This window comes from Schistocerca piceifrons, chromosome 5 (assembly GCF_021461385.2).
Source record: "Schistocerca piceifrons isolate TAMUIC-IGC-003096 chromosome 5, iqSchPice1.1, whole genome shotgun sequence".
NCBI lineage: Eukaryota > Metazoa > Arthropoda > Insecta > Orthoptera > Acrididae > Schistocerca > Schistocerca piceifrons.
This window is the reverse complement of record NC_060142.1, coordinates 353504197-353517621: the sequence shown is the minus strand read 5'-3', so window position 1 is coordinate 353517621 and position 13425 is coordinate 353504197. Positions and strand designations below refer to the sequence as shown.

General features: G+C 38.5%; 1 protein-coding gene across 1 annotated transcript in view; it reads right to left on the bottom strand.

Moving 5' to 3' along the window:
- The window catches only part of LOC124798417 (HEAT repeat-containing protein 1), a 286351-nt gene that overhangs the window by 249604 nt on the left and 23322 nt on the right, over window positions 1-13425 (bottom strand). The window contains exon 2 of the mRNA XM_047261815.1: window positions 3870-4086. Coding sequence (XP_047117771.1) covers window positions 3870-4086 — 217 coding nt within the window. The remainder of the gene's footprint in view (window positions 1-3869; window positions 4087-13425) is intronic.

Here is a 13425-nt window from a genome sequence, read left to right as displayed (position 1 = left end):
TATAGTTTTTGGCCAAAGCCTTCTTCAGCAAAGAAAACACACACACATTTACACAAGCAAGCACACCGATGCACACATGACCACTACCACTGGCAGCTCTGATTGTTGGGACTATCCGGTGGTAGCAGTAATGTGTACGAGGTATGGTTGCTTGTGTGAATGAGTGAGTTTTCTTTGGTGAAAAATGCTTTGGCAGGAAGTTATAATGTGTAGGACACCTCATCTTTTTGTTGTGTCTATTTGCAATTCAAATTTCAGTTTACAATTGTAAAATGAAAGCATATCATCATTAGTGATATGACAATACAAAGAAAATAACTGCTCTTACAGTGACTCATTGGTGAAAGATCAGAAAGCCACCTTGTCACTATAAGGACTGGCATTTAGATAAGGTTCTCATTATGTTACACTTTGCTATATGACTTGCAATTGTGAGAATGGTCCAATATGCATTCTGAAATAATTATCATCATTAGTAATATACTGTATCTCTCTTCCCCTGGAAACTTTTATTTGAAGATTGCGATTCTGTATATTTTTAATTGGAATAACCATGTTCATTATGATAGCTGAATACCTCTGCAGACATTGTACATAAACTCAACCTGCACAAAATTTGTTAGCATACATCACTAAGCAATGTATGACGGTGGCATATGTATTATGGTTACAGTTGCACCAAAGAGCATGTAGTACAAAACACATTAACTAATACACATGTTGCAACTGTGGTTACTCATTTCAACAGTATGAAGTGTGCAGGAAGGATGAGTTTCAAAAGAGCAGCAAGTAATTAACAGTACCACATGACAAGCTTCAAGTGAGTTATTCAAACAAGATGACATGCTGTTAACACACAGTATGCTGATAGCATTGATAATGAAGTAGCACATCTATTTCAGATTCATTTTCAGCATGGACAGCAACCATGTTTAAAGATATCACAGCAGTGTACTGCTACATATGTGAAAAGACTCAGGACCACACGTCCATATGGATGGTGGTCAACTAACAACACAGAAGTGTGTTACACAAACCAGTACCCTCGTACCTGACGATGGTCTAACAGTCAAAAACTAGTCTGTGTAGCAAATAATAAATATTGTAGAATATTACACCAGTGTTGTGTGTGTTTCATTCACAATACAGGGTGTACATAAAAACCAGGAACACTTTCAATTATTTATTACACAAGAACAAAACATTGTACAGATATCATACATATGTCATTTTGATGAGAAACCCTGAAAGTTTTTTTCATGTATGCCACCAGAGCGCAGTTTGGTAATTTAACGATAGTCAGCGCTAGTCGCAAACATGGCGAGTTCTGCGTGTTGGAGTTCGACAAAAACAAGTGAGCTACAGCTGTTCGACAGATGTTTAGAACCAAGTACGATACCACCAACAAGGAAGCCCTTTACCATTGGCACTACAAATTCGTTACGATGGGTTGCTTGTGCCCAGCAAAGAGACGCAGACGTCCCAGTGTAAGTGAAATGAATGTGGAGCGCGTACGAGAGACATTCATAAGGAGTCCAAATGGCTGATGCCTCAAATGCAGTCAGACTCTCCACTCATCTTTCAGCAGGATGGGACTCCACTCCATTTTCATCGCGAAGTTCGTGGGTACCTGAACATGGATCTGCCGCATCGATGGATTGGCCGTGCTACAGAAGGGGACAGATGTTTCATGAAATGGCCTCCCTGATCACCAGACTTTTTTCTGTAGGGACACATTAAAGATATGGTGTATGTATTGCCTCCACCACAAGATGTAGCAGAGCTCCAGGAGAGAATACGGGAAGCAATTGCCACAGTTGACAATGTCATTCTGGGATGGGTATGGCAAGAATTCGATTACCATATTGACGCCTGCCAGGTCACTCATGGTTCGCATATCGAATGTTTGTAAAAAAAAAAAAACTTTCATAGTTTCTCTTAAAAATGCAATATGTATGACATCTGGTGCAATAAATAATTGAAAGCGTTCCCGGACTTTATGTACACCCTGTATTATGAATGAAACACACAAAACATTGGTGTAATATTCAACAATATTTATTATTAATTACACGAACTGGTTTTCGACTGATATGCTATCATCAGGTACAAGGGTACCAGTTTGTATAACACACAATAAATAGAATATTACACCAGTTCTGTGTGTGTAATGCATAAAATATTCTGCCAAGAGCCGATGGAACAGTCAATCAATGCAAGATAGAGCAGCCTCATTCCATGTAAAATCAACTGAAAAAAAAACTTAATGATTAAGAACTTTTGTTATTTTTTGTCATTTTATTTTGCCTATAAAATTATGGTGATACCCATAATTTAAAAAATGTTTTTTTGGACACACTGTTTTAGAGTTACTAACTTTTGGAGTTTCCAAAAGGTTCAATTTCTGCCATATTCTGAAACCTTAAAATGGCCATATCTCAAACTATTTGACTTATAGACCTTATATTTTTACCATTTTATTCAGACACTTACAAGCTTTACAATATTTGCTATCTGACAACATGCATGATAATACTAAATTTCCCCCAACCATTTTTTTCCTAATTCATAAAATTTCAGGTTTGCTTTCTAATATGTTTCTCAGTCACACACTATTTGTTAATGAGCGTGCCAAATTTCATGGTGATATTTCAAAGCAACATACTGGAATAAAACTGAGAACTAAGAGAACATTTTTCATTGCAAGGCACTCAAATAACACATTATTAAACAGCAACAGCTAAACCCTTGTTTAATTAATAACATTAATATATTTGTAAAAGAAAAGAACAAGTAATTAAGCTATTTGTTACCTTTATGGAGGATGCGGACTGTTATGGTGTATGGAACAATATTTTCATAGTTGAGATGGGAATGTCAAATCTGAATTTACTTGCATTTTCTAATAATGCAATCAACTGATTGTCACAAAAAAAACAATGATTTGAAAGCCTTATTTGGTTTATGCCATTCAAGGTTTCCACTGAATCTTGTTACTAAGTCCAAAAGCCTACAGACTATGCACTGGGTGCTGTACTTAACAGTAAGATAAAAGTTTTATTTTAATAAGTTTGCACTGGAGTACCATAGCAAATTTGATGCATACATTAAACAAATACTGCAGAACTAACAGGCATTTTAAAAGATGTGATTTTGGAATTCAAAGAAATTTAAAAATAATTCGGTTTGGGGAAAATTCAGTACTTTTATGAATACAGTCAAGTAGGAAATATGTTTAAATCCTATAAGAAACTGAAGAAGAAGGCATACATTTTAGGTCTGTAAGTTACATAGTTTTTGAGATACAGTTATTTTAAGATTTCAAAGTACAATAAAATCATACAATTTCAAGAATTTTAAAAATTAATAACTTAAAAACAAAAGGTACAAAAATTAATTTTGAATTTTTTAGACAAACAACTGCTACTAGCAATGTACAAAAATTTATCAAAATCTGAGGTGTCAAGAACCAGATCACCGCACCGGTAAAGCAGACAATGGGTGTCATCTAGCAGCTATGCCAGTTCATGCTGAGATTTTGCCATGGATGAAATCCTGCTTGTGGCAGACACTAAGAGTGTATCTTGTACTTTGGTCACCATATATTCTGTAGCGTGTAGCTCAGTAACATGTTAACATGTAATCATATGAACATACTGTCTTAAAAAATACTGCTCTTTTATCAGTTCTTTTAATTTGCCACAACATGACAAAATCTGACTATTTTCTGCTACACATTTGTCAGAAAAAAATGTGTGTGTGAGGAATACCACAATGGTTTAAGTTACGTATTACAAAAAATCCCTATTTTTCTACCACTGATAGAACATTTCAGATGAGACTCACACCAACAGAAGTTTGATACTAACCTATATATAAGCCACTCTAACACTTTGTGTGCCGGTTTCAACAAGAAGTATGGTGAAAGCATCAGTAAAAATCTCTCAATGTGTTGGTTCAGCTTCTCATTTGCTTCGGACGATTCAACTGATCTTTCTAGAGATTTTGACAACAAGCTAAACAAAGTAGTTTCAAAATCAGCAAATTTTGAATTCAGCGTTTTCAGTTCATGTAGTCCAGCCATTCCTGAAACAGTGAAACCAGTACTGTTACAATAATAACTCGTGAAACTGAGAAGCATAAAAAAATTATTGGTGAACTTCCTTTACTGCCATTCTACGACAGTAAAAAGAGTAACAATTTTTGCATTTCTATCAAACAATAAGATAAATTATTCAAAACATAAGCCTCATAAACAATGGGAAGGTATTTCCCATTCACATGTTTAGCTTTGTCTCCTGTAACCTAGCGCCCTGGGTGACTCTCCAATCTAATAATTGTAGATGTTCCACTTCTTTCACATCTTTATTTCTTTTACTGATGGATTTGTCAATGTTTTCCTCTGTTTATATACCTGCCTGTTATCATATGGGTGATTAAATCTTTCTTTTCACCTTTAACTCATATATGCTACTTAAATATATCAGATTTGCTTCTAAAAGATCAATCCTGCATAAAAAAGTTTACATATTTTAGTTTAGCATCTTAACTATCTCATTGATTGGAGTTAAGAGAAGTTTAACTATTCCCTAACAAGTGATCTCTCAGACAGTGAGACACCCACTATAACAACAACAAAATACCTGCATGTCATCAACAAATCACTAAAATAAACAATGCATAGTGTTAGAGAGTCAGTGAGAAAATAAATGATAACCGGTTTACACTCTGTGCTAGCTGATCTTCAACCATCCTGTGAGACTCATCAATCAATCAATCAGACAGGTCTCTGACCATCTATTCCTCTCTTCTTGTATACACGCACATTCTCTATTTGCAAAACTTTATGAGGTTTATGAATATGTAAACAATACACCAATATATACATCTGCCATATAATCTGTCTCTACTGAATACAAAATGTTGCTATTAAACACAACCAAAACTTACGTGATCATTCCACTAAGTATCCACATATAATTGCTACAGTCCCATTTATAGACATGACATGAGTGGCTGTAGTAATGTCTCATCAGACAAATGCCTCTTCTCTAACATTTAGCAAAGTAAAGATGTTTACACTATTGTGAATTAACTTATATTTAATTATAACAGAAATGAGTAAAAAAACGAGATTAGCTAGATCACAATAAACAATGGAAAGGAAGAAAAATATACAGTGGAAATCAATGATACTTATGTAAGGCTGAACTTGGATAGGCCTTGAAACACACAAAGATGGTCATCCACATGATTGCAATTCAGCTTATTCCCTTTTTCTTTGTCTTCCCCTTATATCATTTTTGCTTCAAGAAGCAGCCTTTCATTGTCAATCTGTTTTATTCACGATCATATATTCTCCTGATATGTGACACCAACTGCCATTTTATTAGTGTTATAGTTTGGGTCAACACACAATTGCTCTCATTTTGCTTCTATGTCTAATTCTGACATTGGCTCTCATATTTAACATACCACATTTGTGTCACTGCAATTTTACTTTCCTCTTACACATGAAAGAGTTGTAAAACCAAATAAAACAAAGGAGTTGTAAAACCAAATAAAACGAAGAACCTGCCAGAGAGCTACCGATCTATTGCACATCCTAGTGCATGCTACAAATTACTAGAAAGGGTGCTTCTAAACAGATTAGGCCCTGTTATACTGGAAAGTGTCCCAGTGGTTCAGGCAGGTTTTAGACCACTGCACAGTACAGTGTAGACTACATCTGCATCTACACGGACACTCCGCAAGCCACTATACAGCGCATGGCTGAGGGTACTGTACCACTACTAGTAATTTCCTTTCCTGTTCCACTCACAAATAGAGTAAGGCAAAGTCAACTGTCTATATGCCTCCATATGAGCCCTAATTTCTCGTATTTTATCTTCGTGGCCTTTACGCACAACGTACGTTGGCAGCAGTAGAATCACTCGGCAGTCAGATGCCGGTTCCCCAAATTTTCTTCAAGTGTTTCTCAAAAGAATATTGCCCTTCCTCCAGGGATTCCCATTTGAGATCCTGAAGCGTCTCCATAAAGCGTCTCCATAACACTTGCATGTCATTCAAACCTACCAGTAACACATCTAGCAGCCCACCTCTGATTGCTTCAATGTCTTCCTTCAATCAGACCTAGTACAGATCCCCAAATGCTCAAACAGTACTCAAGAACAGGTTAAACCAGTGACCTACATGTAATCTCCTTTACAGGTGACCCACTCATTCCCAAAATTCTCCCAATAAACCAAAGTCGACCATTTGCCTTCCCTACCACAGTTCCCACACGCTTGTTCCTTTTCATATCACCTTGCAACATTATCCCCAGATATTTAAATGACTTGACTGTGATAAGCAGGACACTAGCAATACTGCAACTGAACATTAGAGGTTTGTTCTTCCTAAAACCACATTAACTTACAATCTTCCACATTTAGAGCCAGCTGCCATTCATCACACCAACTAGGAATTTTGTCTAAGTCGTCTTGTATCTTCCGACAGTCACTCAACTTCAGCACCTTACCATTACACCACAGCATCATCAGCAAACAACCGCAGATTTCTGCCCATCCTGTCTGCCAAATCACTTATGTATATAGGATCAAAAGCAGACCTATCACACTTCCCTGGAGCACACCTGATGATAACTGTCTCTCTGCTGAATATTCACTGTTGAGGGTGATATATTGGGTTCTATTACTTAAGAAGTATTAAGCCACTCGCATATCTGTGAACTTATTCCATATACTCATACCTTTGTCAAGCCTGCAAGGGGATGCCATGTCAAATGCTTTCTGAAAATCTAGAAATATGGTATCTTCCTGTTGCCCCTCATTCACAGTTCACAGCAGATCACGTAACAAAAGGACAAGCTGAGTTATGCACATGTGATCCTTTCTAAAACAATGCTAATTCATGGACATACACTTCTCATTGCCAAAGTTTATTATACTTGAACTGAGAATATGTTCAAGAATTCTGCAGAAAACCAAAGTTAGGGATAGTGATCTGTAATTTTGCAAGTCCTTTCTTTTATCCTTCTTATAGACTGAAGTCAACTGCGCTTTTCTCCAGTCACTTGGGTCTTCGTGCTGGGTGAGAGATTCATGATAAACGCAAGTTAGATAATGGACCAAAGCCGTAGAGTATCTTTGTAAAATCGAATTGGGATTCCATCCAGACCTGATGATTTATTTGATTTCAAATCTTTCAGTTGTTTCTCTACAGCAAAGACGCTTATTACTATGTTATCCATATGGGCATCTGTCCGATGGTCAAATGATGGTATGTTTGTACAATTCTACTGTGTGAATGATTTCTTGAAAGTGAAATTTAAAAACTCAGCTTTCATTTTGCTGCCTTCAACTGCCACATCAGACTGGTTAACAAGAGATTGAATGGAAGCATTAAACCCACTTAGCAATTTTACATATGACCAGAATTTTCTTGTGTTCTCTGCCAGATGATCTGCCTGTAAGGTGTGAAGGTGGCTGCTGTACGCTTTATGCATAGATCTTTTCACAGACACACAAATGCCTACCAACCTTTGCTTATTGTCATTTGTGCATTCTCAATTAATCAAGAGTCCAGCGGCCCCTGTGCCCTTAGCATCTTCCGAATTTTGTTATTAAACCATTGTGGGACTTTCTCATCCTTTATCCACTTTCTAGGCACATAATTCCCCACACCATGATTTACAAATTGCTTAAACTTTGCCCATAATTCCTCTGCATCCATCTTACTGTAACTACATGATGTCAATTCACTGTCTCAGTGAGATGCTCAATACAGTTTTCAGAAAATGTGTTCAAAACTATCTCGCATGACTCTCGGTCTGTACCCCCCACAATGAATCCATAGGCATCCCTACCGTGTCTATCCTTGGTAGGTTACAATTGCCCCTAACCAGTACTGCATGATCTGGGTATTTTTGCAGTACTGACTGTAGACTTTCTTTGAATGACTCTAGAACTGTCACAGCAGAGCTGGGTGGCTCGTAAAAACATGCAAAAATTAACTTGGTTTTGCCTATATCTGTTATACGTGAGCAGATAACTCCACTGCTACACTTAACTTTGACCTCAACAGAGACAATATTTTTGTCAGTTGCAATGAACACTCCCCCTCCTACAGCCTCTAATCTGTCTTTCTGATATACGTTCCATGACTTGCTAAATATCTCAGAGCGTTCCACTTCAGGTTTCATCCAGGTATTGGTCTTGCAAATAATTTGAGTGTGAAAACTTTCCTGGACTGCAGTAAACTGGGGAATTTAACTATGAATACTTCGACAATTTACTGCCAAAATTTTGACAGTCAAAATGTCTTTACTCTGAATGCCATCTGACTTCCCTTGCCGCCTATCAACTGACAAGTTTTCATCAGAGCACCTCAAACTACTGTCTAGCCTAAAAAACCCTCATGTGGTCTCCACAAGAACTCTGTTACCCAAGTAGCTGCTTCCTTTGTGCAATGCACTGCTGATATATCAAGGGTGTCCTACTAATCCCCACACAATAACACAGGTCTAGAAATCTGCAGCCACAACAATCATAGAATCGACAAAGCCTTTGGCTAAGACTCTCCACTCACACAAGGCCAGCAATCTTGACCATCTCTGACAGGTGCCTGTGTGAACTGAGAATAGCCTTAGAACCCATGCGACTGGCATCATCAGTGCCAATGCAAGCCACAACTTGCAGATGACTGCACCCTACACATTCGTTACCCGCAGGCAAGGCCACCTCCACATCACAGATGAGGATTCCAGGTAGACATATCGAGTGCACATTGGCTTTCTTTCCAGCCCTGAATGCTATCTGCCTACGGGGCACAATTTTACATTTCTGAACATTTAAAGCAAATTGGCAATATTTGCACCACTTCGATATCTCTCAAGATCCGTTTGAATATTTATGCAGCTTCTTTCAGACACTACTTAATCATACACTGAAACCCCAAAGAAACTGGTATAGGCATGTGTATTCAAATACAGAGATGTGTAACCAGGTAGAATGTGGTGTTGCAGTTGACAACGCCTTTATAAGACAAGTATCTGGCACAGTTGTTGGATTGGTTACTGCTGCTGCTGCTGCAATGGCAGGTTATCAATATTTAAGTGGGTTTGAACACGGTGTTGTAGTCGGCACATGAGCAGTGGGACATAGCATCTCCGAAGTAGCGATGAAGTAGGGATTTTCCCATACGACCATTTCACAAGTGTACAGTGATATCAGGAATCCAGTAAAACATCAAATCTCCAACACTGCTGTGGATGGAAAAAAATCCTGCAAGAATGGGACCAATGACAACTGAAGAGAATCGTTCAATATGTCAGAAGTGCAACACTTCCGTAAATTGCTGCTGATTTCAATGCTGGGCCATCAACCAGTGTCAGCATGTGAACCATTCAATGAAACACCATTGATATGGGCTTTTGGAACCCACTCATGTACCCTTGATAACTGCATGGCACAAATCTTTACGCCTCGCCTGGGCCCATCAATATCGACGTTGGAATGTTGATGACTGGAAACATATTGCATGGTCAGAGAAGTCTCATTTCGAAATTGTATCAACCAGATGGACATGTACAGGTATGCAGACAACCTCATGAGTCCATGGACCCTGCATATCAGCAGTGGACTGTTCCAGCTGGTGGAGTCTCTGCAATGGTGTTGGGCGTGTGTAGTTGGAGTGATATGGGACCCCTGATATGTCTAGATACAACTCTGACAAGTGATATGTACGTAAGTATCCTGTCTGACCACCTGCATCTATTCATGTCCATTGCGCATTCCAAAAGACTTGAGCAATTCCACCAGGACAATGCAACACCCTACACATCCAGAATTGCTACGGAGTGGCTCCAGGAACACACTTCTGAGTTTAAACACTTCCACTGCCCACCAAACTCCCCAGACATGAACATTATTGAGCGTATCTGGAATGCCTTGCAAAGCACTATTCAGAATTAACTCTCCACTCCCTCATACTCTTATGGATTTATGGACAGCCCTGCAGGATTTATGGTGTCAATTCCATCCAGCACTACTTCAGACATTAGTGGACACCATACCGCATCATGTTGCGGCACTTCTGTGTGCTCCCAGGGGCCCTACACAATATTAGGCAGTTGTACCACTTTTTTGGCTCTCCAATGTAGATAACTGCATCATCTGCTAAAAGTCTGAGGTTACTATTAATATTGTCCCCAAGGTCATTAATATACAACATGAACAGCAAGGGTCCCAACACACTTCTCTAGGGCACAACCGAAGTTACTTCTACATCTAATGATGGCTCTCCATCCCAGATAACCTACTACATCATCCCTATAATTTCTATTGATACCTCATATGAACGAACTTTTGATGACAAATGTAGGTGTGATACTGAGTTGAATGTATTTCAGAAATCAGGAAATACTGCATCTAACTGACTGCCTTGATCCAAAGCTTTCAGTATGTCACATGAGAAAAGTGCTAGTTGGATTTCACACGATCAATGTTTTCAGAAACCATGTTGATTGGCATTGAGGAGATCATTCTGTTCAACATACTCATTATGTTTGAACTCAGAATCTGTTCTAAGATCCTGCAACAAATCAATGTCAACAATATTGGTGGTAGTTATGTGGATCACTTCTACTATCGTTCTTGTAGACAGGTGTGACCTGTGCTTTTTTCCAAGCACTGGGCACAGTTTTTTGTTTGAGGGATCTACAGTACATTATAATAAGAAGAGGGGCTAATTCACCTGCAAACTCAGTATAGAATCTGATAGGGTTTCCACTGAGCCCCAGCGCTTTGTTTAATTTTAATGGTTTCAGCTGTTTCTCAATATCACTGACACTAATACGTATTTCAGTCTTTTCAGTGGCATGAGGATTAAATTGGGGAAATTCTCCTGTGTTTTCCTTTGTAAAGGAACATTTGAAAACCGAGTTAAGCATGCTTGTGTGAATGAATGTGTGTGTGTTTCTCTTTCTTTTTCTGGTGAAGGCTGTGGCTGAAAGCTAATACGTACTTGTGTCTGTCTGTGATTCAATATATCATCTTTATGGTAAGTAGCAATCTATATTTTCCTTACAGTGTTGGTCTGTGTGTTTTTTTTTTTTTTTAGTGAATTGTACATGTTAGATAGGTAACAGGAAAATAGCAGGCAATGCGGGAAAGAATGCCAGTGCGCACTTGGTACGTCTGCTAGGGGATCTCATCTGAGACGCAAAGGTGGTTTGCTGGTAGCTATTGAACACACTGGTTGCAACTAGCTGGAAATAGTGGCACATGTTGGTACAAAGGACACCTGCCGCTTGGGTTCTGAGGCCATCCTCAGTTCCTTTCAACAGATGGCTGGTTTGGTAAAGGTAACTAGCATTGCAATGGGAGTGCAGGCTAAGCTCACTATCTGTAGAATTGTACCCAGGGTTGACCATGGCCCTCTGATTTGGAGCAAAGTGGAAAGTCTAAACAAGAGTCTCAGATGATACTGTGACAGTATCGAATGCAAATTTCTCAACATCTACAATCAGATATAGAATGTAGGTTTCATGTGCAGGAAACAGCTACTAGGATAGCAGAGTATGTGTGATGTGCACATGGGGTTTTTTTAGATTACAGAAACCCTCCTTTGCATCGGAGACACATTGTCCGACAAAATCAAAGATACATCACTCAGCATATCCTCAGCAAATGCTTGTCCTCACAGACCAGGTATAGGAAAGATTAATATGACATTAGTAAACTGCAGGAGTGTCCAAGGAAAAAAATACCAGAATTGCTACAACTTACTGAAGTTTATAGTCCATATAGTATTAGGAACAGAAAGTTGGCTGAAATCTGAAGCAAATAGCAATGGAATCCTAAGTTCAGACTGGAATATTTATTGTAAGGGTAGGTTAGTCACCAAAGATGGTGGTGTATTTATTGCAGTAAAGAACTGAATAATACCGAATGTGGTTATTATGCATTCTAAATGTGAATATTCTGGGTGGAGTTACGCACCACAGAATAAAAATTGCAGAGTACCTGTGTAGCCAAAACCAAATATTCAGTATGAAGATGAAGACGAGGAGCATGAGTGGAAAAAATTCTAAAGCATCGTTCAATATGACTAAAACAAGTATGTTCCAAACAAGGTCTTCACAGATGGGAAAGACCCATCTTGGTCTTAAAGCCACGTTAGAAAACTGCTACATAAGCAAGGAGAGCTTCATCGCAGATTCAAGAGAAGTCATAACCTAACTGACAATAAAAACTGAAAGCAGCGAAAATCAGTGCAAGGAGAGTAATGAGAGAAGTGTTCAATAACTTTGACAGTAAAATTTTGTCAACTGATGTGACTAAAAATGCTGAGAGATTTTGGTCTTATATAAAATCATTAAGCAGTTTGTAATTATCATACAGGTACCAAGACAGAAGATAACAGAGAGAAGGCCAAAATACTGAATTTGGTCTTCTGGAATTGTTCCACCACAGAAGATCATGATACAGTCACTCCTATCAATCATCATACGAATGTAGAAAAGGTACATATTGAGATAACTGAGCATGGAATAGAAAAGCAACTATGATCACATAATAGTGGAAAAGCACCTGGACCAGAAGGCATACCCACAAGATTCTACAAACATTATGTGAAAGAACTTGTTCCCCTTCAAGCAGCAGTTTATCCTAGTTCATTGCAGCAACAGTTGGTACCTGGCGAACGGAAAGCAGCACAGGTTCACATTTTCAGGATTGGTCATAGGACAGATGAACATAATTTCAGGCCTACATCATTTATGTCAATCTGTTATAGAATTGTAGAACATATTTAATGCTAAAGAACCATAACTTTTTTGACAACCAAACTCTGCTCTATAAAAATCAACATCGATTCCACACACATGGATCTTGTGGAACTCAGCCTGCTCTGTTACTCCATGAGATCCATAATACTGTAGACAATGGCACTTAGATTGATGCTATGTTCCTTGACTTCAGGAAGACATATGAAAACTGTTCCATGTTGCTGTTTAGTGGGAAAAAAACACACACACACAACAGAGTATAGGACCAGAATGACGACTGGATACAAGACTTCCTTGCAGATAGAAATCAACACGTCGCTCTTAATGGAACAAAATCGAAATGCTTAAAGGTACTTTCCAGAGCATCCAAAAGCAGTTCATAGGACCATCACCATTTAAAATGTATATAAATGATCTAGCAGGTAGCGTTGGAAGCTCTTTAAGACTGCAGACACACTTGTGAAAGCAGCAAGTCCAGAAGACAGTATCGATTTGTGAATGACCTACATAGGATTGATGCTGCAGTCTCTGGCAGCTGACCCTGAACATCGACAAACGCAACATATTGCAAATACACAGGAAAAGTAATCCACTACAATGTAACCCTACTACTGATGGCAAATTACTGGAAACAA